Source organism: Acomys minous, assembly GCF_964271855.1.
Source record: "Acomys minous genome assembly, chromosome: 17".
Lineage (NCBI taxonomy): Eukaryota > Metazoa > Chordata > Mammalia > Rodentia > Muridae > Acomys > Acomys minous.
The window spans coordinates 12,877,804-12,904,980 of NC_140500.1; the positions used below are offsets into that span (position 1 = coordinate 12,877,804).

Below are 27,177 nucleotides of genomic sequence, written 5' to 3' on the forward strand. Positions count from 1 at the left end.
CAGACTCAAGAGCCCCCTAGGAGAAAAGCCCCGCCCCCAAGCGTGCCTGGGAGGAGCTTCTAGACACGTGCTCGGAAGGGGGTGGGTCTTTGAGGAGGGAAGACCCGCCCCTCCGATGGGCAGCTTTGCGCCTTGCTGGGAATCCCAGACTGAATAAAAGAATAAAAGACTGGAGAAAAGAAGCTGATCATCACCATTCTTCTCCGCTTCCTGACCGCAGTGTGAGACCAGCTGTCCCGCACTCCTGCCTCCGTGCCTGCCTTGCCATGACTGACTGTACCCTGCAAGTGGGAACCAAAATAATCCTGCCTTGCTTTTGTCGGTTTATAACATCTTGTCACAGCAGAGAAAAAGCAACGCGAGTCCTTTTGTTTTGATGCCTGAAGTAATCGTGTTCATCCAGAACTCCGTTTGTACTTACAGACAGGCAGACATTCTCCATCCAACCCTACAGCACACCAAGTGGATTTTTCCATGTCATCTGTCTTTGTGGCCACGTCTCCCATCAACAAGCTAAGCTGAGAGGCGCTGGATCACAGCTCACAGCTATATATCTACGGCCTGCTTAAATCAGCACGTGGCACGAGTCCTATATATTGTTTATTATTTAAATGAGCACACCTGACTTTCCTCTGGTTGGACGTGGTCCAAAGCCCTGCCGCTGTGAGCCACTTAGCAGGTGAAACATCCCTGGAACCAGCTGCAAAATTCCCAGGGCCCTCACAGCTCACCAGCCTTTTCACGGCATCGGCCGAAACTTAACATCAAGGCTCGGAACCTGGGAAGAAAAATGAATGTCACCAGGTCCAGATATCTAATCCTCTCATTTGTCCTCATGTGTGGGCTGGTTCCAGAAGTTACAGCAGACGGTGAAGAAGCTTCGGGTAACAACAACAAAAAAGTGGGGAGGGGGAGGGGGCAGCTGGGTGGCCATAAGAAAGCATGCCTTAAGGAAAAGGCAGGGGAATATGAAAATACTCTGGGTTTTCATTCCAAACCTAGAACATTTTCCAGACGTTTCTGAGTAAAGATGTGTATGGCCGAGCATCTTCACCCCCTTACCGCAGATGGCCTTAGCACTGCCCAGGAACCCATATGGCTCCCAGATGTCCGAGCTACCGTGGAACTCATCGATGCTGCCGAAGTGGCCATCATAGGCTTCTTCCAGGTTTGTGCAACGCCCCCCCCCCACCCCCCGCAACCTGTATGCCCACAACCGGGCATGTTCTACCTTATGGTAGTCACGCTGGTGGCCTGTTGGGCAAGTGACAGTGATATGGAAGTGAGTGGGTATAGACTCTGACTTCAGCCCTTCATTTCAAAACAGTCTACCCTCTGGAGCAGGTCTCTGGAGACTCGGATCTCTGAGTCTCGTGGCTGGGTCTTCTTATCTCTGGACACTTTGAGAGAAAGTGGGTGTCTGCAGGAAGTCAGTCGTACCTCACCACTGTCCTAAGTAGCCTCAGTCTGAACCCACAGTGCCCCGTCAATAGGCAGAAGTGAAAGTAAGGGCACTTAAAGAATATATTTATCTATTATTTATTCAAGATAGGCTCTCATCATTCAGGCTAGCCTCAAACTTGCTGTGCAGCCCATGCTTCTCTCAAACCAGTAATCCTCCTGCTGCAGCATCCTGAGTAGTGGGATAATGTGACAATGCCTCACACCCAGGCTAAACCCATCTTTTATGACCTGGAAGCACTTTTCACAGGTTGTGATAAGCCAGTAGGTAGACCTCCACCCATCTTTCTTGCCTTCTCTGAATATTGAAGAAGAGGAATGGATCACAGACAGCTTCCATATTGGCTGTTGGCTAATGTAGACAGCCAGTAACAAGAGGGTGTCCCTCTAGCCTTTGCCTCTAGCTCTGGTATTGGCACCTGTAATCCTTACCGCTAACCCAGACCTGTTCTCTTACCTCAGACCTTCTTGTCCTCTTCCACTCCTGGATGCTAATTCACAGTCACCCTGTCCGTTCTGTGTACACAGCTGGTAATGGCTGCTATGCGGTGTCAGTGGGAGTCAGATTTGGGGAATAAGGGGTTGGAGCTGCAGAAAGGAAAGAGCAAAAACCTGAAAGGGCGCAGTAACAAATATAATCACCAGATGGTGCCACTGTGTCCCTGAGCAATTCTATTCAAAAGCACAGATGACAAACCAGCAAGCCAAATTAAACACCACCAAACCAAATAACCCAATTGAGAAATGGGGCTCAGAACTAAACAGAGAATTCTCAACAGAGGAATATCAAATGGCTGAAAAACACTTAAAGAAATGCTCAAACTCCTTAGTCATCAGAGCAATGCAAATCAAAACAACACTGAGCTTCCATCTTACACCCATTAGAATGGCTAAGATCAAAAATTCAAGTGACACCACATGCTGGTGAGGATGCGGAAAAAGAGGAACACTCCCTCATTGCTGGTGGGAATGCAAACTAGTACAACCACTTTGGAAATCTATCTGGCCCTTTCTCAGAATACTGGGAACAGGGCTTCCTCAAGACCCAGCTATTCCACTCCTTGGAATATACCCAGAAAATGCTCCACCACACAATAGGGACATATGCTCAGCCATGTTCATAGCGGCCTTATTCATAATAGCCAGAACATGGAAACAGCCTAAGTGTCCCACAGTAGAAGAATGGATAAAGAAATTGTGGTACATTTACACTATGGAATACTACTCAGCTATTAAAAACAAGGAATTCCCGAAATTTGTGGACAAATGGATTCAACTAGAAATTATCACAATGAGTGAGTTCACCCAGAAGCAAAAAGAGTCAAATGGTATATACTCACTTATATCGAGACACTAGCTCAAGAGGCATGTCCCATGAAAGTCTTCACTTACCAGGAAAGTGGGTCAGAGGGGAGGACATTCTATTGGGACTTTAGGTGAGAGAAGCATGGGAGAATGAGGAAATAGAAGGATCCAGAGAGTCCTAGAAACCTACAAGAAGAACATTATGACTCGTGGATCTGGGTCCAGGAGTCCTGCTCAAACTATGGCACCAGCCAAGGACAATATAGGCAGTGAACTTCGAACCCCTACCCAGATCTAGCTGATGGCTAAGACATTCTCCACCATTGAGTGGAGAGTGGGGTCTGACTCTCATGCGAACTCTGGTGCCCCATTTTTGACCATGTCCCCTTGATGGGGAGGCCTGGTGGCACTCAGAGGAAGGATAGCAGGTTACCAACAAGAGGCTTGATACCCATGAACATATACAGGGGCAGGAGGTGCCCCTCAGTCACAGACATAGGGGGCGAGTAGGGGGAAAGCGGGAGGGAGGGAGGAATGGGAGGATACAAAGGATGGGCTAACAATTGAAATGTAATATGAATAAATTAATAAAATTTTTTTAAATTAAAAATAAATAAATAAACAAACCAGCAAGCAAATCGACAAATGTTCACAGCCTCTGAGTGAATAATCATCTTCCTTTCAAAAAAGGAGTCACCAGTTCTGTCTTATGATCCCAGATGCAAGACTAGCAATCTTCCCTTCTCCTTGCACAGGCTCTTTAGCTCAGTGAGATACAGGGAAGATGGGCAGACTCTCATGTATCACCCGGAGCATCTGTGGACAACCATTCTAACACAGCCAGGATGACAGTGCAGGTGTGGGAGGACAGACACAGATGACTGATGAGTGGCTTCCCAGCCTCCTACTTGCAGGCCTGGGATGCAAGAGATGCACGGGCCAATAACTACCTTCATGCACAAGCCTGAAGGATCCTTGGAGGGAGACACCTGATCCTCAGCTTCCTGTATAGCATCTCCCAGTGACCACAAGAAACACCTGCTCCTTATTTTTGCATCGCCCTGTTCCTCCACAAACCATGTCCAAAGCATTTGCCTCCCTGGGCATATGGATGGCTGTATAGCCCGACCTCACAGACCTCCGGACACCAAGGCATCCCTCAACTAAAGTACAATTCAGGGTATATGATAAGGTCACTCAGAAACCCAAGGTTTAGACACAATTTTGATAATAACCTATATACTCACACAGCCTGGGACACTCACAAAGCAACTGCAAATAAGAGCCTGCATGTATAAGAGTGACTTTCGCTTTACTACACTAAGTCAAACCTGTAACTTCTGGCATGAGCATATTTTTTCTTCTCTCTGTCTCTTCTCTCAACAAGTGATCTGTGGGTTGCTTTTTCTCTTGTTTGTTTGTTTGTTTTGTCATGTTTTGCTCTGTTTTTAGGATTTGGAAACACCGGTAGTGCCCGTGTTCCGCAGCATGGCACAACAGTTCAAAGACATATCTTTTGGAATCAGCAACAGCTCTGAGGTCCTGGCCCACTACAACATCACCAGCAACAGCATCTGCCTCTTTCGACTGGTAAGCTGGGGAGTCTGCCCCGCCCCCACTGCCTCCTCCTAGGTTTTCCTTGTGTTGCAGGAAGGAACTCTATGTCTTTGACACTGATGCTGGTGCCAAGTTCAGGGACATTGTTGACAAGAACAGTGGCCCAACTCAGGCTAGCAAAATAGGTGCTGGAACGAGTTGTACAGAGGACAGAAACTGAGAGCCAGCATGTGGGGCGAATGGTAAAGGCTTGGTCCCCTGAGAGACGGGAAGAATGCGTGGGGCCTCCTAGTGCTTATTAGCTTCAGTTCTTACAGCTGTAGAATAAATGGCTGTATTATCTCTAAGGTCATGTTAAGCACTGAACTTACACACAGACACACCGGGGGTGCAAGGGAGAGACAGACAGAGAAACAGACAGATGGATGGACGGACGGACAGACAGACCGACAGACAGACAAGGACCAGGAGTTTTATGATAGATGGCATTATAATTATACACACGAGATAATTTTTCAAGTAGCTCAGGATGGCCACTTGGTACATAGGTGAAGAGTGCCTTAAATTTTTGATCCTCTACCTCCCAAGTACTGCAATTACAGGCAAGCATCATCATGTCCCATTTACCCAGCGCAGAGAAATCAAACTCAGGGCTTCCTGAGTATTAGGTGGACACACTATCAACTGAGCTACATGCCTAGTGCCACAATTTTATATTTTTTATGTGCTGATCAGTTGACTTATGTTTATCATATTAGACAACTCTCGTGTATACAGCATTGATAATAATAACATATTGAATATACTCTCTATTCTCATAGATCTTAAAATGCAGCAAAGATTACAATCAATACATTAATAGAGGACATCACTATAGGCAAAGTGTTACAGGAATGAGAAATAGTGTGGAAATTTAGAAAAATAATACAAAAGAGACAATTAAACTGGGAAGTGTATGTTGGATAAAGTTGGGCTTCCTGAAGAATCATGGCCAACGGAGAAAGACTGAATGCGGTTAGGAATCTGTGATGCCAACTTGACTAGATCCCAAGGCACATATTATAGGACAAGGAATATAAGACAGGGAGGCTTAATTAGAACCATATTTGTGCTGAAACCACAGCACCAGTAGCCTGGGAACATAGTTAATTTGATGGGCATTAGAAAACCCATAAAAGCCTTGGATCAGGAGCATAAAGTAGGCAGAAATGAGATTTAGCAACATTATTTTGAGAACAAAGAACAAGATGGGCTGTTAGGCAGAGATGGGAGAGGCAAGAGGTCTTCCCAGCTTAGCAAAATAGACTATGGGAAAGTTACTGAGTGTCTGTAGGGCCTGGAGAGATGGCCCAGAGGTTAAGAGCATGGGATGATCTTACAGAGGACCTGGGCTTGTTTCCCAGTGTTCATCCGGCACCTCTCACCTCCAGTTCCAGGGCATCTGACTCCTTTTCCTGGCCTCCTCAGATACCAAGCATGCATGAGGGGCACAGACATATGTGCAGGCAAAATACCCACATCTATATTTTTTAATGAGGCACACAGGGTGTGCAGTAGAGAAGCAGCAATAGAAGTTAAAGAAAGGGGAATTTGCCAAGTTGGTGATGAAGGCCTGCAGCACAGCACTCGGGAGTCCAAGGCAGAAGGATCACAAGTTCAAGACCAGCCCCCCCCACCAAAGGAGCTGAGCAATCCTGACAGAAGTGTGAACTTTGCTCACAATGTACTCTTCATCAAGCCCTGTTGGTGGCTCTTCTGAGCTCGGCACCCTCCCTTAGCATCGGTTTTATGATGACCACTAGTGACAGCCCTACTCTGGGTGAGGCTTAGAACCTCAGTGGCCAGAGAGCAAACAGGCTGGTTTTGTGCCACCTCTTCAGGCCGATTGTTACATAAACACTTCTTCTTGGTTTACATTTTCAAAGGCTTGGTACAAATTTTAATAGGATTATTGTTCAGGATTTCAGAGTAACTCTAATAAGTTGAACTTCTATCCACTCATACTCACAATTTATTATGTTATTATTTGCAATTTTCCATAGTGTGTCAGTCTGTCCATCTGTCTGTATATGCCTCTGTGTGCATCTATGATAGGCACTATTGTAATTCTCACAAAAATATGAAAAAGGAACATTATCCATGATTTTTCAATAAGGAAAATAAAGTTCTACTAGCTTGAACCAACTCTCCCAAGTTTCACAGTTGTCACGCACTGCTTGATTCCACACTCAACCTCCCCACTCCTCTGCACTAGAATGGCTCTCTAAAGCACTTCAGGAAAATCTTTTCTAAGCCCTTTTAAAGATTCTTTTATATTTACATGTGTGTGTGTGTGTGTGTGTGTGTGTGTGTGTGTGTGTGTTATTTTGGGTGCTGCAGAGACCAGAAGAGAGTATCAGGTCCCCTGGAGCTTAAGTTGTAGGCAGTTATGAACTGCCTGACACAGCTGTTACAACTTGAACTCAGGTCCTCTGCAAGGGCCCAAGCACTCTTAACCACTGGACCATTTCTCCAGCCCCCAAAGAAAATCTCTCTACATTTACACTAGCTTGTGTTTATTTGGCATTCCTTATTCTGAGGTCTACATTTCAAAAACTTTACCCCAAACCATTTCCCTAAACCCCTGCTAGTAATTGACCAAACCTGAGGATTTATGTCTCAGAATTTAATTTAGATACTACACAGTTTGGTAGCAAATTTTCAGAGTTTAGAGTTACTGGATTCGTAACCGTAAGAATAATATTTAAAAATAAGATGAAATAATGGTTATGCAAAGCTACACTGACTGATTATTATTATTGGGCCAGCAGAAGTTTGTGGAACTGTGTAGGTTGGGGTTTCCATTGCTGTGATGAAAGACTATGAGCAAAGATAACTTAGGGAGGAAATGGTTGCTGCCTCCTTACAACTCTCAGGTTGCAGCCCATCACTGAGGGAATTCTGGGTAGGCTCAAGGGAAGAACACGGAGGCAGAACTGAAACAGTGCCCATGGAGGAGTGCCACTTCCTGGCTTGTTCTCCATGGCTTCCTTGGCCTGCTTTCTTATATAACCCGGAGCCACCAGCCTGAGGGAGGCACCACCCACAGTGGACTAGACTCTTCTACATCAACCATTAATCAAGAAAATGCCTAACAGTCTTGCCTGTAGGCCAATCTTAAGTCATCTTTCCAAATGACTCTAGCTTGTGTCAAGTTAGCCAGTACAGTTGACTTCTTGTCAACTTGACACACAAATGTATCACTCTTCAACTGTAGCCTTTTGGTTCTTGTTCACCTCCCAAATCCCATATTATTATTAATAGCACAACATAAAGCATAAATGACTTTTAAAATCTTACAGTTTTTAAATTTTCAAACACTTCCAAAGTCCATACTCTTTAAAATACCCTGTCTCTTTAAAAGTTTAAAATCTCTCTAAAATAAAGTTCCTCTAATATTTTAGCTTATGAGCTCTTGTAAAAAACAATTTTAATATATTTTATTAATTTATTCATATTACATCTCAATTGTTAGCCCATCCCTTGTATCCTCCCATTCCTCCCTCCCTCCCTCCCATTTTCCCCTTACTCCCCTCCCCTATGACTGTGACTGAGGGGGACTTCCTCCCCCTGTATGTGCTCATAGAGTATCAAGTCTCTTCTTGGTAGCCTGCTATCCTTCTTCGGAGTGCCACCAGGCCTCCCCATCCAGGGGACGTGGTCAAATATGGGGCACCAGATTTGTGTGAAAGTCAGATAAAAAACAATTTTAAAAGTTAAATATTTTTTTGGCTCCAAGACGGGAGAACCAGGGCACAGCCACAATCAAATTGAGGCAAAAAACAAACTTCAATTGTATCAGTAACTCATTACCCAGCGTCTGGGACTCACAGTCTTCTGGGCTCCAGTGGGCTTGGGAAAGGTTCAGTCTGGATCTGTCATTTATGTATATGGTTCTGTATAGCATGTATAGCTTGTCCAGGTAGCTCAGACTGGCTCCACTCTACACCTCCCACTGCACTTGGTGGTCATCACACAGCCCTGGCATCTCACACATGCTGTGGTCTCCACTGCAGCTGAGACAGAATCATCACCAATGGCCTATCCTGGCCTCTCTTCAGGGATTTTAACCTTGTAACACATTGTCAAAGTTCAACTTCTTTCTATGACCTTTGATTGCTGCCAAAGTCAGTAAAATGAGGAAGACTGTTCCATGTACTGATCCTGGCTGCCAGCGTGAGATGCAGCCTTGGCCCCTCTGAACCATAACTTCTGTGTGATGACCCTGAGGAAGATTTCACCTCAGTGATACTGGTCTCTTTTCATCACAGCTGATTATCAGCCCGAGGTGACCAGAAGTACATAGTCTTTATTTTTAAAATATCACATGAATAGCTTTGATAGAGTCTTTGAAGAACTCTTTACTTGCCTCAAAACTTCACAAGCCAGGCGTCTAACATCTGCATTGCTCTCAATATTCTCTTTCAGCTTCCCACAGAATGATTTATTATGCTCTGAATACTCAATGGCTTTTCCAGCCCAAAGTCCCAAAAATCCTTCACAGTCATATGTGCCACAGCAATAACCCACTCTGGCACCACTTTCTGTCTTAGAGTTTCTGTGCATGTGATAAAGACATTACCAACATCAATCTAGAGAGGAAAGGGGTTATTTGACATAAAAGGCACAGTTCATTACTGAGGGAAGGCAAGGCAGGAACTCAAGGCAGGAACCTGAAACAGAGACCAGATAGAACCAGCCAGTAAGCAGCATTCCTCCATCTTCTGAGATTCAGTCCCTGCCTCCTGGTTCCTGCCAGGGCATCTCTTGATGATGGACTGGGACCTATAAGCCAAATTAACCCTTTCCTTCTCAGATTGTTCTGGCCACTGTCTGCGTCACAGCAATAGAAATCAAGCTAGGAAAGGAGCTTACACCCCCCCACACACACACACACACCACCACCACCACCACCACCACCACCACCACCAAACTAATACAGACTGACTCATGTAACAATCTCCAGGAAGCATTTAAACAAAATGCAGGGAATAGCAAGAAGCTGCAGGGGACAGGGTGTCTGTCAAGGATCCAGCCTGTGAGTGTGACCCCCATAGAGATGCAATCTTCACAGGGCTCCAATCAATGGGGTTAATGGACCATGAGCCTACCCTATTATTTGAATGCTTGCACTACTTTGGGTTTTCTTATTTACTTCTATTTTGAGAAATAAACTTAGCCCAATTCTGACCCAACAGGATGTAAGAGAAACCTTGTGTGTCATTCTTGACCCTTGTACAGTTATTTTTGAATGCTTAGTATAAGAGATGTACCTTACCAGACAAAGGGAGCCAGAAGAAATGATTGTGTAAAAATAAATTAGTAAATAAGAGTAGTGATATATGCCTACCTATTAAATTATTTTTGTAAAGTATGTATTTAACTGGGCGTGGCAGTGCATACCCATAGTCCCACCCCTTGGGGGACTGACAGGAGGGACAGGAGTTGAAGGTCATTCTGGGCTACAGGAGACAGTGCCTCAGAAGAAACAAAGAGTGTGTGAGTGTGTGTGTGTGTGGAGAGAGAGAGAGAGAGAGAGAGAGAGAGAGAGAGAGAGAGAGATCTGAGTGAAATCCATGTATGAAAAAGAGAGAGGGGAAAGGGAGGGGAGAGAGAGAAAGGAGAGAGATGGTCAATTGCTTAACAAGTCACTTTTCATTGCTACCCAAGTTACTTTATGGCTGGGCTGTCATAAAATCTTATAGCTGTAGTAAAAACCAAGATGAGTAAGGCATGGTGGTCCATGCCTGTACTCCTAACACCAGGGAGGTGGACCAGGGCCAGTCAGGAGTTCAGATTCATCTTGGCTACATAGAAAACCAATAACCAGCCTCACTTCATGAAATCCTGTCTGAAATAAATAAATAAAAATAAAAAAAGAAAGAACATAAATGAACTAAGATGAGTTTTAATGCATCTTCTGAGAAGCTATATTATCAGAGAGCTCGCAGGAATGCAAGGGAATACCTCCTCAAAGAACAGAAAGGGCTGGACATGCGTGGTATCTAAAACAAAACAGTTCTGAGCTCATAACCCTTCCAGCTGCTTTTCTGGCTTTTGGTGTCTCTGTCCCTGGGGAGGATGTCTTAAGTAAAACTCCTTCCAAAGACTGATAAAATAACTTTTTAAACTTTCCCAAAGCCTTGTTCTGAGCTAGAGATTTCTCTGTCTTGCATTATGCAAATGATCCCCTTTACCGAAAGCACACTTCTTGTTCAAGGGCTGCCTCCAGAAACCCAACACAGGAACGTTCCTCCGTTTATTAATTTAGGAAATAATGAAATAATCAGCTATGTTTCCTTGGAAGGACCTCAGCAAAGGGAAATCCAGCAAGGGATGGGGGTGGCTTATTGAAGCACTGTCACTGCCCAGGAAATTAACTTTATCCCGCCTGCACACTCTCTGTCCCTTCTCTGCATGTCTGAGTCCAGAAACACCTGGAGCGCCTGGCGCTTCCAACTCTCCAGTTCTGGGAAACCTGAGGAGCTGCCTGGAAACTGGGCAGGAGGGTGGGGCCTCCTGACCCGTGTGCTGCCAGGCCCAGCTGCACTCAGGTGCCAGGCCTCCTCTATGTCCTAGAAAAATAATCCTCAAATATTTGGACATACTGAATATTAAGAGGGCCTTGATTATTATGATGATGGCCTGAGTAGTTGCAATAACAAAGGCCTAAGTATGAGATATTCTGCCAGCTGGCAAGCCAGGCCTTAAGCAAGAGAGAAGATTCCAGAGAACTTTCAGTAATTCTCTCTCTCTCTCTCTCTCTCTCTCTCTCTCTCTCTCTCTCTCTCTCTCTCATCATCATCATCCTCATCCTCCTCCTCCTCCTCCTCCTCCTCATCATCATCATCATCTGTGTTTATGTTTCTGTCTTTCTGAATGTGTGTCTGTCAAGTCTGTCTGTCTGTCTGCCTCCCTACCTCCCTGCCTCCCTGTCTCTCTGAATATGTCTGGGTGTCTGTCTCTTTGTATATGTGCCCATGAGAACAGGTGCTAGCAGAGATCAGAGGCCTCAGGAACCCGTGGAGCTGGAGTTATAAACTGTTGAGAGCCACTCAGCCTGAGCTACCAAAAACTGAATTAGGAACCTCGGAAAGAGCAGGAGGCTCTCTCAACCACTCCCTAACCCCTTGTTTGTGTTTTGTCTGCTTGTTTGTTTGTGATAAGGTCTTCTTCTAGCTCCTCAGGAAGGCCTAGAAACTCCCACATAGCCCAGGCTGGCCTTGAACTCCTGAAAATCGTGCTGCCTGCTGGGATTAAAGACATGAAGTACCACAACAGCCTATCCTTTTTTGTTTTTTTTTTTTTTAATGGTTTGGTATAAATATTGGGAATATAAAGCTGAATAGCATCCACAGAGACTTTTCCTATTTTTTAAAAGTATCTTCTTCTCAATGTTCCTTCTGAGAGTGTTTTGGATTTTAACACATTTGTATGTAGACCAGGTGAATTCCCCCAGTGCTTACTGAGCTCAGACTCACTGTGTAGCAGAGGCCCCTTGAGTTTACGTTTCTGATCCTCCTGCTTCTCCTTCCAGAGTGCTGGGATGGCAGAAATAAAAAATGTCACTTCCATATATCACTAGAGATCAAACCTAGGCCTTCCTGCACACCAGGAAAGCATCCAACTAACTGACCCACACATCGCCAGTCCCACTTCTGTGTGTTTCTTGCAAGGAATTGAACCTAGGCACTCGACACACTAGCCAATCAAGCGCTCTACCACGGAGCTATATTGCCAGCCTGCACTTCACATTTTAAAATACCCAATGCACTGGGCAGAGCCTTTTCCCAAAAATTCTAATTTAGATCTACATTTTCTATACCTTTTATTTATTTCTATACCATTTATTATTTTCTAAATCTAATTTATTAAGATAATCTTTTAAGTTTTTTTTTTGTTTTTGGTTTGTTTGTTTAGTTTTTTAACTTTGCGTGTATCTTCTAATGTTCAACAGGGAGAGGCAGATGAAAAATGATGCTAGCTTCTAGTAAATTAAAAGCTGCATGTTACACAATGCATGCTGGCAGTCCTTAAAGGGATAAATAAAGTTTGAGTAACTTCCCAACCAAAGGAAAACAAGAAGGAATAATGGGGAGTAACTAAATGAAAAATAAGCCAGAAATTAAGAAAAATGGAATTCAGAACTGCTGCACCAGTGGAAAATGCAGAATTCAGTACATCAGTGGTTATATTACATAAAAATAGCCCTTAAAAGACAAGTGGAGAAAAGCATCCCTGAGAGTAGGAAACTCACTTCCTGTCATCAGATCCGAGCTCAGAGTCCATCTCATCCTCATAATCAAAAGATGCCTCACAACAGGGGCCACTCCGTCCTTCATCCGTCACTGTGTCTTGTTTTCTTTATTCAGGTTGATAATGAACAATTGCATTTGGATGGTAAAGACATTGAAGATTTAGATGCCGCCAAACTGAGCCGTTTCATTCAGATGAACAACCTCCGCTGGGTGACAGAGTACAGCCCCAGGGTAAACATTGACCCCTGTGATCAGCCTTTTATGCTCCTGTGTCTTGGAGGATTCTTGCTCCCACAGCAGAGACGCTCTAGCCACTGTTAGTAACTGCCCCTCACTGCATACCTAGCATATTGTTTATGTTAATGTCTTTACTAATCCTTTGATGAGGTCCTCCCTCCCCATTGGACAAAGAGAGAAACAGACTTCGAAAAGTTAAATGGCACAACTCATAAGAGAAAACAAACAAACAAAAACAAAATGCAAAGTTAAAGTGCCTGGATCAAAACCTGCATGATCAGGAGTCTTGCTGTAAGTGTGCTCTGAGATAGTCACTAAACCACCTTTGTCACACTGTGATCAAGGCTTTTTTTATTCCTTGCTTTTCTTGTTGCTGTGACAAAGGCCACTTAAAGGAGGAAGGGCTTATTTTGGCTCACTGTTTGAGGGACGCAGTCCATCATAGTGTGGAGGTAGGAACGTGAGGCTGGTCACAGAGCATCCATAACCAAGAAGCACAAAGAGACAGATATTGGTCTCAGATCACTGTCTCCTTCCTTTTCTTTTTCTTTTGTCCAGGACTGAAGCCCATTAGATTGCTCTACCCACCTTAATGGTGGCTCTTCTTTCTTGAAACTCCTCTAGAACTACCCTCCCAGACGTGACCAGATGTGTACCTCCTAGGTGGTTCTCAATCCGATCAAGCTGAGCACAAGAGTAGCCACTATAGCTTTCTTACTTCGAGCATCACTGTTGTCTCTACTGAATCCACAGAACTGTGTGTGGGCTCAGAAAAGACTGTGTAGTGTATGCTGTGCACATGACCCTGGTGCCATAGTGTCCTGGATGCCAGCCAAACAGGGCAAGGACACGTCTTCCTGAGCTCTTAGACCTGGCTGAGCTCTCGCTGTACAGAACAGTGGTGTGTCCTATGTATATTTCACACTATTAGGGAAAGCAAATAAGGTCAAGAGAAAGTCAGGGAAGAATCTCTTCAGAGAAGCATGTTTAATTTTCCTTGGACTCTCACATATCTGAAATAATCCCTTCTCCTTTGAAAAGCTGTCCATTCAACAGCTGTTATTTCTTGGGCATTCTGGTGCAAACATTTGTATGTACACATTTCATGTGTGGCTTTGCTATGCAAACCAGGCTGTTGTCTGTTGATTAAACCAGTTATTTCTGCACTAAAGATAACTTTACCTTTTGGCTCCTTGGCTCTCATCTCTTCACTCTTCCTACGAATTCTCTCTGCTTTAGAAGAGTGGACGCCACTCTGAATTTAAGCAGCATGAATCAGTTACTATAATTACACATATCGTTATAACAAGAATTAATTATTTGCCACCCAGCATCACCAATGAAAACTGAAAGTGTTGCTAAAGTCCAAGAGAAAGTCTTTAGGAAATCCTTATCTGCCCATGCTTGCCTGCCCGTGGTCCTTGTGTGACCAGTTGCAGAAGAAAGTCTCACACAGTTTCCAGGGGACAGCCAGTGGGCATGGCGCAGCTGGATATTTCTGCTTTAGGGTCTCTGGACTGAATGTAGACATGGGCCAGGCCAAACACATCTGCAGGCACCACCAGTGCTGCAGGATCCAGATGTAAGAAGGGCCACTCATATGGTCAGCAAACCTGTTCTCATTGTCTACACACACACACACACACACACACACACACACACACACACACACATACCCGCGCACACACACACATACACACAGGGCTGCTTGACAACCCCATACTGGGCTGGTTACCCCTAGAGTAACTGGTATAACAAAGAGTGGGCTTAGCCCTGGACTCCCATCATCTCCACAATGTCCTCTTAGCTACTCACTTTGGTTGTGTTTATTTGGGGTGAGGGATGGGGGTTGTCTACACAATTGCCTGGAATGGTTGTACTTAGTTTTAAGGTGCATTTTCATTATTTTTTAGACATTATTATTATGTCTAAGTTGTTTGTCTGATTGTGAGCAAGGGCACCACGTGTATGTAGGTGCCTGCAGAGGCCAGAAGAGGGTGTCAAATCCCTTAAATCTGGAGGAGTTGGAGGCAGTTGTGAGCCAGCCAGAATGGGGGAAGAAGCTAGATTTAGGTCCTGTGCAAGGGTACCACATAATCTTAACCCCTCGGCTGTCTCTCCAGCCCCAGCCCCAGATAATTGTACTTTTAAAATGACTTATTTATTTATTGTATGTGCTTGAGTAAATGTATGTGTGCTCTTCATGTGTGCACAAACTAGAGGATGCCAGAAGAGAGTAACAGATCCTCTGGAACTGGAGTTACAGGCAATTGTCAGCCACCACGCAGGTACTGGGAGCCAAGCCAATGTCTGGATTAATGTGCTCTTAACCCATGAGCCATCTCTTCAATTCCCAGATGATTTTATTTGTCAAGTATATTTGTATTTATTATTTACTAATTCTATACACGAATACAATTTATTTGGAGCACATTCAAGGTAGTGAAGCTCTTAAGAGCCATCTCAGGGGCTATTTGTTTTTGTGTTTTCAAATCTCTGTATGTCTGCCTCTCTGTCCTTCCCTTCCTCCTCCCTCCCTCCTCCCACATCCTTACCTTCTTTTATAATAAATGTCAATCTTCCAGAACGCGGCTGGCTTGTTTAACACCAAGGTTCAGGTTCATCTTCTCCTGATGATAAGCAAGGCTTCCCCAGAGTATGAAGAGAGCATGCACAGATACCGGAAGGCAGCTAAGCTCTTCCAGGGACAGGTGAGTCAGGGGTGGTCACCACCACAAGGAAGACGGATCTGGGAAGAAGGAAAACAATATGGCTTTGAGGGCATGGAGTAAAACGTCAGATGTAAGAAGTGAAAACAATTAAAACTAATGATATTTTGTTTTGTAAACCGGTGTAATCCATCTTCTGACTGGGGTGATGTGGTTGTTTGGGTCACACTGATATGTAGGGGGGACAATAGGCATAAATATACTGAAACCAAGTCACCTGGTCACAATGTGTTTACTTCTCATTAGAACCTCTAAGGCTGATACAGATGCAAGGGTGTGCCTCTCACAGGAGTACCTACGGAGCATCTGGCACCTGCCGCATTGTGCACCATGAATTGTTGCCCTAATCCCGTCCTCCCTCCAGGGTGCAGTTCCACTTGAGATCTCCGAAAAAGCCATTCTCACCTATGCCTGCATGGCAGAACCCAGCCACGGGCCTATCAGTTGAGAGCCTTCTGACTGTCGCATAAGCTGTCTTGGGGAGGACTGCTCCCCTGACATGAGACCACTAAGTGTCCCTGAACACAACAATGTTCTGTGCAGAAGACCACAAGGACTTCCACGAGGAAGATTTGACTTAATAAACAGCCCCCACCCCACTTCCCAGCTCATTTGTAGTTTTGTTTCTACATTTCAGATGTCCCCAGTTATCCTATTAACTCAAAGTAGTAGTAAATGGAGAAGCCTAGACATAAGCAACTCAGATGCTTTAAAGAGCTTTTGCTGCCCCCATGTTATTTCAGTGGTTTTGTTTTGTTACCAGCTATTATATCCAAAGTGTGTAGGCTCAACAAGAAAGAGCACTGCCCATGACTCTGGGGAGCCACCAGGGCAGGCATTCATGGGATAGGTCCAGAAAATAACATTCATCAAACAACATGTATGCACTGCACACCACTGGTACTAAATGCACCATCTTGTTTCATCCCTGCCCTGACCAGTACACTTTACAAATAAGAGAACTGTGCCTCAAGGAAACCACGGGAGACAGCCAGGATGATGGGGGCAACTTTACCTCACTCTCTGCCTTTAATCCTCCAGCTATACTTCTTGCTTAGGGAATCATCAAAGTGTCTTCAAAGTCCAAATTCTTTTTTGAAAGACTATTTTTATTTTCAATCAGGTCGTGGAGGTGGGTGATGATGTCCAGAGAGACTATAAGAGAGTGTTGGATCCCCTGAAGCTACCTTACAAGGAGCTGTGAACTACCTGGTGTAGTGTGCTGAGGGCCACATCAAGTCCTCGCTAGAGCAGCATAAACTCTTGGCCTCCAAGCCATCTCTAACCCAGTGGTTCTTAGCCTTTCAGTCACAACCTTTTGGGGGTCGAATGACCCTTTCACAGGGGTCATCTGAGACCATCAGAAAGCACAGATATTTACTTTATGATTCATTACACTAGCAAAATTATAGTTATAAAGTAGCAATGAGAATAATTTTATAGTTGCGGGGGTGGGGGGGTAGGTCACCACAACACGAGGAACTGTATTAAAGGGTCACAGCATTAGGAATCGTTGGTCTAACTCCATATGCCAAATTCTTGTAGTTAAATTTGACTAAAGGAACAAAATACCAAAGCAACAAAAATAAATTTTAGATTCATTTAAATTCAATCAAGATGTGTGTGGGTGTGTGACAGAGGGAGAAGGAGAAGGGCAAGAGAGCGGGAGAGAGAGACAGAGACAGAGACAGAGACACAGAGACAGACAGACAGAGAGAGACAGAGAGAGATAGACACAGAGAGACAGACAGAGGCAGAGAGAGAGAGAGAGAGAGACAGAGACAGAGAGTGAGCACCCAGGCTAGCCTCAAACTTGCTGACTTGCTGTAACTGTGGATGACTTGAACTTGTGGTCCTACTCCCTTTGTCTCCCAAGTGCTAGAATTACAAGAGTGCTTCATCATGTCCGACTTTAACAGATTCAAATTATGTGACATGAACCATAAATTCAATCTGCACAGTGACAATTACAAGTGTCTCTGTGCCCCCAGGATCTTAGCTGAACCTTTTTCATCCAACTCTTCCCAACCACAGATTCTCTTTGTTCTGGTGGACAGCAGCGTAAGGGAATATGGAAAGGTGATATCCTATTTTAAACTCAAGGAGTCTCAGCTGCCAGCTTTGGCCATTTATGAAACTGTGGATGACAAGTGGGAGACACTGCCCATCACAGAGGTTACACTGGAGCAAGTCCAAGGCTTCTGCAATGAATTCCTAAAGGGGGCATTGCTGGTAAGTGTGGGGCCTTCGGGTAAAACATGTGTTGTTCATCTCTGTGCGTTTCCTTTCTTGTGGTATCAGAGGCCTTTGACCCTGTTGGATGTGAGAACAGAAGGACAGAAGGTGGTGCAGATGGAGTGGCCAAAGCAGGGTGACTCTGAATGCATCATTAACAGGGTTTCTCCCACAGGAAATAACTTCAATCCCAGATAAAGAGCTCACACGTTAGGGTGTGGTGGCTCAGGCTAAGAACTGTGCTGGCTGACACAGGTTGACGGCCACTGTTTGAAGCCAGCTTGGGGCATATAGTAAGTTTAAGTTCAGCCAGAGCTGTGTACTGAGACATCTTAAAAATACAAACACAGCATCAACAACAGAAGAGTTCAGCGGTTCAACGGGAAGGGGATTTAAGGTTTTTCCAAGAGTAAAGTATGCACTCTTTGCTATGTTTTTCAGAGCGATCACAGAGCTGAAGAAGATGCCGTGAAGGAGGAGCTCTGACCTCTGACCGTTCCCAGGAACTTATGCTTACTGCTCCATGTCTATTCTGTGATGAATAAAAAGGGGCAGTTTGTATCTCTGCAACACTAAAGAGGATCATCGGGGCGTTCTAACACGGGGCAAGAGGATCACAATCATTTGTGTCTGAACATCTAACTTGACTCTTCTGTTTTCAACCTCCCTCTCTCCACAAGCTACTTTCTTACTGTGTGTGAGTACTGGGGAGACAGGGCCTTCAAAAGCAGGCATCTCTGTGAAAGACAAGCGTTCCTAGAGAGAGAATGTTCTGGTGTGTCACTGACATTGAATTAGTACCCTTACACAACAGTTCCTGTTCCTTTGGGGTCATCTGAGGATAAAACCCCACCCTCCTTCATAAGCACATAGCCTTCTCTGACTCTGGGCCAAGAACAAAAAACATATTTTTCGTTTTCTTTTTTTCCCCCTCAAAAGTTAAACGATGGCTCCAAGTTTCTTAACACATCAGAAACAGAGCATGTTAAAGGCTACATTCGTTTAGTGATTGCAGCTCCCTGTGTAAACAGAAACCCATGGAATAAGTAAAAATCCAATGCCGTTAAAGGAAAAGAGTGACACCTCAGCAAGCCAACTCCTTTGGAAGGAGCACAGCTGCCCAGCTCAGCAGTACATGCCCAGGGCTCTATTTCCTTTCAGGTCATGACCTATTGATGTGTTGTCCCCTGCGTGGGTGGGATGGATGGTGGGACAAGACCATCCTGCGTGAGGATTGGTACAAATGTGGCAAAGGAGCCAGGGAGTCAATTAGGTAAAAGGTTGGGAAGTGACTGAAGAGGCACATTTGGCGCCAGGGCACGCCGGGCCTAACCACGGTTACTGCCAGTAAGGTGTGCGGTCCAGGATCCAGCACACCCGGGTAGCAGGGGAGTTTGACTGTGGGTCCCTGGCCCACAAGCTGTTACTATCTACACACAGATGTTACTTTGTCATAGCCCTCCCACCCCCTCCTGGCCCTTGGCTCTAAAGAAAAGTGCCTAAGTGCTGAAAAACCACAGATGTACTGCAGGACACAGCTCCAAGTGAGGGACGAGGAGTGAAAGGCTCGCTTGTTCCTTTCTGTGGGCCAAGCCCACAGCCCCCAGGGCGTGGTCAGTGGCTGGAAAGGAGACTGGGAAAGCAACTCCTGCAGTGACACAGGAACCAGGAGCCGAGGGGTCATCAAGGCCAACCCAGAGCTACACAATCCCAGAATGCCTTCTTGCCATTTTTGACACTTAGACTCAATTCTTTCTGGTGCCTGCCTGACAGGATGACTTAACTCAGAATGAAAATCCTGAAGCTGCTTTGTCACCATCCCCTAAATTAGTGCTTCGCAACCTTCCTAATGCTGTGACCCTTTAATACAGGTCCTCATGTTGCGATGACCCCCAATCATAAAACTGTTTCATTGCTAATTCATAACTGCAATTTTGCTACCGCCATGAATCATGATGTTAACATTTGATATAAAAGATATCTGATATAGGACTCCTGTGAAAAGGTAATTCAGCACCCCCAAAAGGGTGGTGACCCACGGGTTGAGAATAACTGCCCTAAGGCTAGCTTCAACTCCATGCTTTTATTTGTTTTTCTTTTTGGTGCTATTAGGAATTGAACTTGGGGCCTTAGGTACACTAGATGAGTGTTCTGCCACTTAGCTACATTCTCAGCCATCTCCTGGCTACTCTAAAGTAACCCTTTTTTAAAATTTAAAAAAAAAACCCTTTTTAAAGTAACCATCTACATAGTTTCTGGTCCTCCATACAATGCAACCTTTCATTATTTTCATTTCCAATGCATTTATCAGTTAACCATGTTCTCTCTTTCTTTTTCCTCATCTTTCCCTGTTTCCTGCTTAAAATGAGAGTACCTTAAACTTTAGTAAAGCCCCCAAATTATGTCATATATAACAGTGACTTAATTTTACCATTTTATCCTAATACACTCTTTCCCACATGCTAGTGGTAGCACAGACTCCATAGATGCTACAAAACAGCACCTGGCTGATGATATTTTGTAGCAATTGTAGAAGGAATCTCTTGTGTACTGTATGGATACAACACCCTTTCAATTAAAAAAAAAACCTATGGCCAATGGCTGAGGCAGAAAATAGTTGGGACACATCCGCATGCAGAAGGGATTCTGGGATAGAGCCAGGCTCATGTGATTCCAGCTGACAAGATGTGAGGAGAGTGGATGTATTGTACCTGAGCTCAGGTAACCATCCACCTAGCAGAATAAAGATTAGTATAAACATGTTATTTTAAGTTATGAGGTAGTCATAGAAGACCTTAGCTATATGCTTAGGTGTTTGTAAGTAATAACTGAATCTCATGAGTTATTACCCTAGGAGCATGGGAAAGTCCTGATACAACAAACAAATTTGTCATATATTATCTTATATGCTTATGTTTGTATCTTTATAGTGTTGAGCTGAATTATTTATTATCAGCTCATGGCTCTTCAAAGCTGCCAGGAATTCTCCATGTCTTTGTCAATGCTAATTAGCTTTGAGGACTCAAAATCGAAGAATGAAATTTCTTTAGGGAAAAGAGATGTAGGGTTGCTTGTGTGTTTATTTGAGGCCTTTATGGTTTCCCTCTATGTAAACAGTTGGCCTCACACTCAAGATTGTCCTGCCTCTGCCTCCCAAGTGCTGGGATTATAAGTGTGTGAAACCGAAGATGGCAAAAGAAGAGATTTCTGTTGGCCAAAGATGGCACCTGCTAAAACTTCTGCCATTTCTAGATGCTTCTTTGTATTTGGCTAATTGTTTCCTAAGACTCTATGTTCACTCCATGAGGCTATGCTCTTGTTGGGATATCTGGGGGCAGCTAAGATGTTTTGCTCATGGATTCATTCATTAGCTCTCATTGATAAAGCCACGCCCTTTCACTAAGGTATGACATGTGCTGCTATCCTATAGCACTAGGAAGATGTTGGAAGATTTGGAAGACTATTATAGAAGGAGTGGACATGGGCAGAACCAGGCATGATAGAAAAATTTGGATTCGACTCCTTTCTGGACTTTAGGAGAACCAGTTTGTGTCTCTGAAGATTAATGTAAAGCCTGTTTAGGACAATGAAATAGTTTACATAGGACGTTTCGAGATTCCAGGGTGATGATACATATCAAGGGAAGGCTAAAAATCGTCACACTGTATTCCTCCTCATCGTCATGTCATTTCTCCAATTGTTACAACTTGTAAAAACAGAGACCCACCCACCACCCACCACCCACCCCCACCCCCACCCCTGTCCCGCTTACTGACTTCCTTAAACACATAAGCCTGCTCAGGAGAAAATTCTGTAGATTACTGTCTTTATCTCTCTTTTATCATTACTCAGCATAGTGAGTCCACAGATCGGGAAACCATAGCCAGTGCTAAAAATATTGGTTATGCAGAATTTGCAAGAAGTAAGAGCTGGGTATGCCGTGAGGTAGGGTATGCAGGTGAAGCATCTCCGCCGTTGATGTGGCAGAGTGAGCTGAACTGGCTAGGAGGGGTGAGGGTGAAGGAGGATGAGAAGCTGAGCTGAACAACACGCCCAGGCTCACAGGTGTCAGGGCTGTCCTTGGTTGCCTAGACCTTGGCCCTGGGTGAGTAGGACAACCGGACAGTGGCTAAGGCATAAGATCTCATCAGGAAGGTAAGTGGAGTAAGGACTCCGTATGAGTCAGTTTGCATCTGAAACATGAATGGCAGGTGACTTGCTTGCTGTCTCTAGGAACTAGCTAGCCCTAGTGCCCTTGTATCCCAGCACTAAGAGTTAGTAGGAGCTGACCTGTTGGAGCAAAGGCAGTAGCTGCCCTCTCAAGGAGGACAGAGCATCTGCCAAGGAGCTAGATGCCCCTCACTCTCTGGGCTTGGAATAGAGAGATCTCGCAGGTGGAAGGAAAACTTATGTTAACCTCATGCATGTTAAGGTGGAATCCCTGAAAACTGAAAGGTTATTTCTAGGATCCAGGGGAAAAGGAGTGGTTTCACCAAATGCGGTACTTTCTAAAGCAAAACAATAATTTGTGGTAATACAGGCGATCAACCTCACCATCCCTGGAGGCCAGAGGAAACTCTGTGCTTGTCAGGGTTCTCTAGAGTAGCAGAACTTACAGAGTGATTAAAATCACAGATTATGGTCCAACTAATACAGCAATGGCAGCCTATGAACAGAAAGTCCAAGAATCTAGAAGCTGCTCAGTTCGTAAGGCTGGATGTCTCAGATGGTCTTCAGGAACACTGGAACTCCCAAAAAAGTAGGCTCTCCTGCCAGGGAAGAAATGGACATGCCAGCAAGGCGAGAGCAAACAGAAGAAGAGCAAAATCTTCCTTGTCCCAAGTCCTTATATCGGCTTCCAGCAGAAGGCATGGCCCACCTTAAAGACTTGTTTCCCACCTGAAGATCCAAATCAAAGATACTCATGTTCCTGTCTCAAGATCCGGATCATAGGTGTGTGACTTCTACCACAAAGGTCCGGACTTGAGTGGATTCATCCACTTCAAATCAAGCAAGATATCTCTTACAAGTATGCCCTCCATTTCCAGAGGTAGTCAAGTTGACAGGCAAGAATAACCATCACCCTCTCCCAGAGAGAGCTGGGTGTACCAGCAGGACATCGAAAAGGGCTTAGGATACACTACATTGCTCATTATCCTACACTGAGCCTTAACAATCAGGCTACATTTGTATCTCACTGCTCTTGATCTCTCCACCTGCTCAGGTTGCTGGGAAGGACAGATTTTGCAGGACCAGTGATGTCTCAGAAGTTGAAGCACCAGAAACACATGGTTTTCAGTTATTCTGTCATGTACTTACCTTGGAGCTCCTATCCCTCCTCATTGGGTCAGGGCTCAAAGAAAAACTGTGTTTATTAAACCTGTATTAACACACATGTTTTGGGTAGATAAAGGGTAGGATATGTATTACTCAGTGTGAGAACACATCATTTATTCATATACTCAATCATTCATTTAAATACTTATCAACTGGCTATGAGGGTGTCAAGCAGGCTTGCCTCCTGAAGGCTTGGCCTTAGATGAACAGCCATTGAGCAGAGAGCTTTCCATTTCAGAGGGACACAGACATCATCAGACTGTCTCTGGGCCATGGACAGAGATCAGCAGAACAGATCAAGCTTGAGAAAGGAAAAGAGGTAGGCTGTGGGGAGCAATTAACAGGAAGCTGGCAATGGACCAAGGAGTCCCCAGAGATGGAAGAGAAGCCACAATGAAAAGTCTAGCAGGACAAGAAAGAGGTTCACCATGGACCAAACATATTTCAAAAGTGAACTTGGCACCAACCCTGTTTATTCCACCTTTCTAAAAATACCAGGGCTCTAGAGCAGAGAAAGAAGCAAGAAAGGAAGTGGGGGTGTGCCTGAGCCTCAAGTTCAAACTTGCATGGAGAGAGGAAGAAATGGAGAACATCAAAAGGACGGGGCTAAGGTCCAATGGGATCTGAATCCTGGAGAAAAAGACCTATAGAAAGAAACCAAAAGAAATAAACTAATTTTAATAAGCGTACCTGCAAATGTGAAAGATTTAGCCCCTTCAGATTGTTTCTAAGACAAGGCATTTCCTGTTATGGAACCAGAGTTTAGTATTGTTGTGAACTTGACCATGAAAAAGTTGAGTCATGGTGGGAAGGAGTGGGTGAGAAGAGCTAGGCAGGGCCAGGCTACCTCTGCAGGATACAAAAAAAATCATGTGGAAACAACATGTTAATATTTAACAGTCCAAATAATTACTCAAGTCTTTATGGCAGGATTCAACTTTTGCATTAGACCCACTGGTCTTGGTATAGCAACATAGTGTTAACCTAGGTTTAAGGAAGAGAAGCAAGAACACATGTGATGTAATTCAAATGGTGGTGAAGTGAGAGTTTTAAAAATAATAAATAAAACAGCTCATATTCCCCAGGGAGAAGGTTAAGAGACTAAATTCCCTTGCAGGAAGTTTACTGGGGCAAGCTCTTGGGAGTTGTACTGAAATGGGAGTGGGACTAGACAGAAGGGGGAAAAACCATAATAATGTCTTAGTCCCATGAGCGTCTTTATGCTCTGATGTCTTGTAAAACTGTCCCATGTTGGAAAATGGAGCCAGGCCTTACTACCCCAATACTGATCATCACCTGTAGGTGCCGTGCATCTCCTGAGAACAGGATGAATTTATTTTATGTCTTTTAAAGAACATAGAATATAGAATACCTGATTGATTGTGATTGGAGGAAAGCATGCCTTTGCTATAATCATAGAAAGGACCAGAATAGGGCTGGGGGTGCAGCTTAATCAGTAGGGTACATGTCTTATCATCATGAAATACCTTGGGTTGGATCACCAACCCCACATTCAGCATGGTGGCTCACCCCTGTAACCTCTACACTCAGGAGGTAGAGACAGAAGATCCAGAAGTTCAAGATCATCCCCAGCTGCCTAAGGAGCGCCGGGCCAATCTGGGATGAGACCTGTTCCCCAAAGCAAACAAACAAGCAGGAAAGAACTAGAACAAACCTCTAATGGCAGGATGAGGGTTTTCACTCGCCTCTTCATCAAGCATTTCTTGAACAGCTACCACAGGGCAAGATATAGAAGGAAATAAATAAAATCCAAGTCAGCATCATGTTGACTCCACCCCCTTCTCCCTTAGATCGGCCGAACTTTGAGGGGGACACTGAATTTCTAATGTACTTAACAAGCAGTCATATATCTTCATAATGACAAAGGATAATGAGAAAACAGAGACTTGGACAGTAAATTGCAAGTTAGCAAACACTGGTGTTAGATTTGGCTGTAGACAGCCCATAATGCTCATGTATACCAACTAAATATCTGAAAGTCTCTTATAATTTGTTAATATCCTTTCCTTGGATATCAAGAGGTGACAGTAACAACTTCCTGAATCTGCTTCCAGCTCCTGGTCCTTCTCAAATGTCACCCATCCTGTTGATAGTTACCCAACCCATAGCCCATCCTCTCTGACTTTCTCCTAAAATTTCACAGCCTCTATTTCTACTTCTCTTCATCTCCTCTCCCTAGGATATGCTGTTAATCCCACTGGGTGAGGATAAAACCACTACCACAGTTTTTGAGCCAAATTTGAGTCAAGCTTTATTAAAAACCTGACAGTACAATGGACACTGGCCAAGTGCATATGCTTGATTCCTGGAGAACATCTGTGAATTGTGTTAGTCAGGTGTTTATAAAGGCAAATTCCACAGGGCTACTTATATGTCACCTTCATCCAAAGGGGGAAGGCATACATCCTGATGTAATCCCTGCTTATGTGTGACCAAGCACATCCTGTGCAGTTGGGGCCACCAAGCTTGTTTACTGAAGTGAACACATGTGGCTTATTATCTTACATGGGGCAGGTGGATCTTACAGGTTTACCTGTCCTTGGCAGGTGGGTCTTGCAGGTTTACCTGTCCTTGGCAGGTGGATCTTACAGGTTTAACTGTCCTTGGCAGGTGGGTCTTGCAGGTTTACCTGTCCTTGGCAGGTGGATCTTACAGGTTTAACTGTCCTTGGCAGGTGGGTCTTGCAGGTTTACCTGTCCTTGGCAGGTGGGTCTTGCAGGTTTACCTGTCCTTGGCAGGTGGGTCTTACAGGTTAGAGACATTTGTTTCATAGGTCTCTTAAACACAGTAATTTACACTTAAAACATAACTTCATCCCTCACAGCAGCTCCAAGAGGAAAAGTGGTTCTGGTAAGTGAAGTGATAGTATCATGGCTGAGCACAGAGAAGAGTAATTAAGAGTCAAAATACCTCACACTAAACAGTGCATAAAAGTTTCTGGCTTGTTCTGCAACTTCCATGGTCATTAGAATCACACTGGCCCCCAAGAGACTACCTGTGCGGAGTGTGTAGCAGACACTCTACCACGCTTTGGCAACACGTCATCGTGAGAGTGAAACATTGATACTTGTGATCCCATCCTTCAGATGCGAAGCCTCTCTTGTATTGACTCATTCTTTTACCTCGCATACTGTTTGTGAAGACCGCTAATGATACAGCAGAGCTGGAGAAGGAAAGGGGGCTGTCAGTCAACAGTGGAAGTGAGCGGGGCTTGCGGAAGGGCACAGTGGTTTGTGGTGAGGCTCTTACATGATTGTGAAATGCAAGAAGAAATGCCAATGAGGTGTTGTTGATTTGTAAAGTGGGAGTCAGAGGATCAGGAACTGCTGTTTTTCCTGATCCAGCTGGTAACTAGGGGAAAATGGCTGACAGCGAGGCTCCATGTCGACAGAAGTAAGCTAGCCAGACCTTGCACTAAATGTTCATTTTCTGAAGCTATCTTTCGAGAACTGTCATCAGGTTACAACTCTCTGCTTCCACCTTTCATCTTCTAATTATCAAATTAGAGAACGCTCAAGCTCTCCTGGGATGCCTCAAGGAGAAAGCCGTCCCTCCCCAAACTGAGGGACTTTAATCACCACTTGGCTTCTTTGTGCGGTCATTTCCAAAAAGTTAAGTCACTAAGTGTTTAGCTTTCAAAGTGTTTAGTGTAAGTACAGTGTTTCCAACTTCTGAGCAGAGAGAGAAGTTGTAGGAGAAAAAGTAAAAGAAGTTTGTGCCTTGGTACCAGAGGACTACATATGAGAAACTGGGAAAACTACCAGACAGGGGCCCGGAAGGACCATGGTTGGGAAAGGTCACATATCAGTAACAACAGTCTTAGTCACCAGAGCTGAATCCAAACCACAGCAAAGACTATTGTGTGTGTGTGGAACTAATTTCAATCTCTCATGCTCCTCCGCAAATTCCTGACCGTGTTCCTAGAAGGGGTACGCCCCTTAAACAAAAATATATTCAAAAAGCCTCGTGATTAACATCTCGTTTTTCTTTCCCATAGA

General features: G+C 44.5%; 1 protein-coding gene across 1 annotated transcript; it reads left to right on the plus strand.

Annotated features, from left to right (window-relative positions):
- Positions 1-622: 622 nt before the first annotated feature.
- On the plus strand, positions 623-18,371 carry ERP27 (endoplasmic reticulum protein 27). The gene is made up of 7 exons (XM_084765411.1): positions 623-884; positions 1,068-1,168; positions 4,219-4,356; positions 12,735-12,851; positions 15,443-15,568; positions 17,621-17,818; positions 18,263-18,371. The coding sequence occupies exons 1-7, from the start codon at positions 791-793 to the stop codon at positions 18,305-18,307; spliced, it is 819 nt and encodes a 272-aa protein (XP_084621537.1). The 5' UTR covers positions 623-790; the 3' UTR covers positions 18,308-18,371.
- The last annotated feature ends 8,806 nt before the right edge of the window (positions 18,372-27,177 follow it).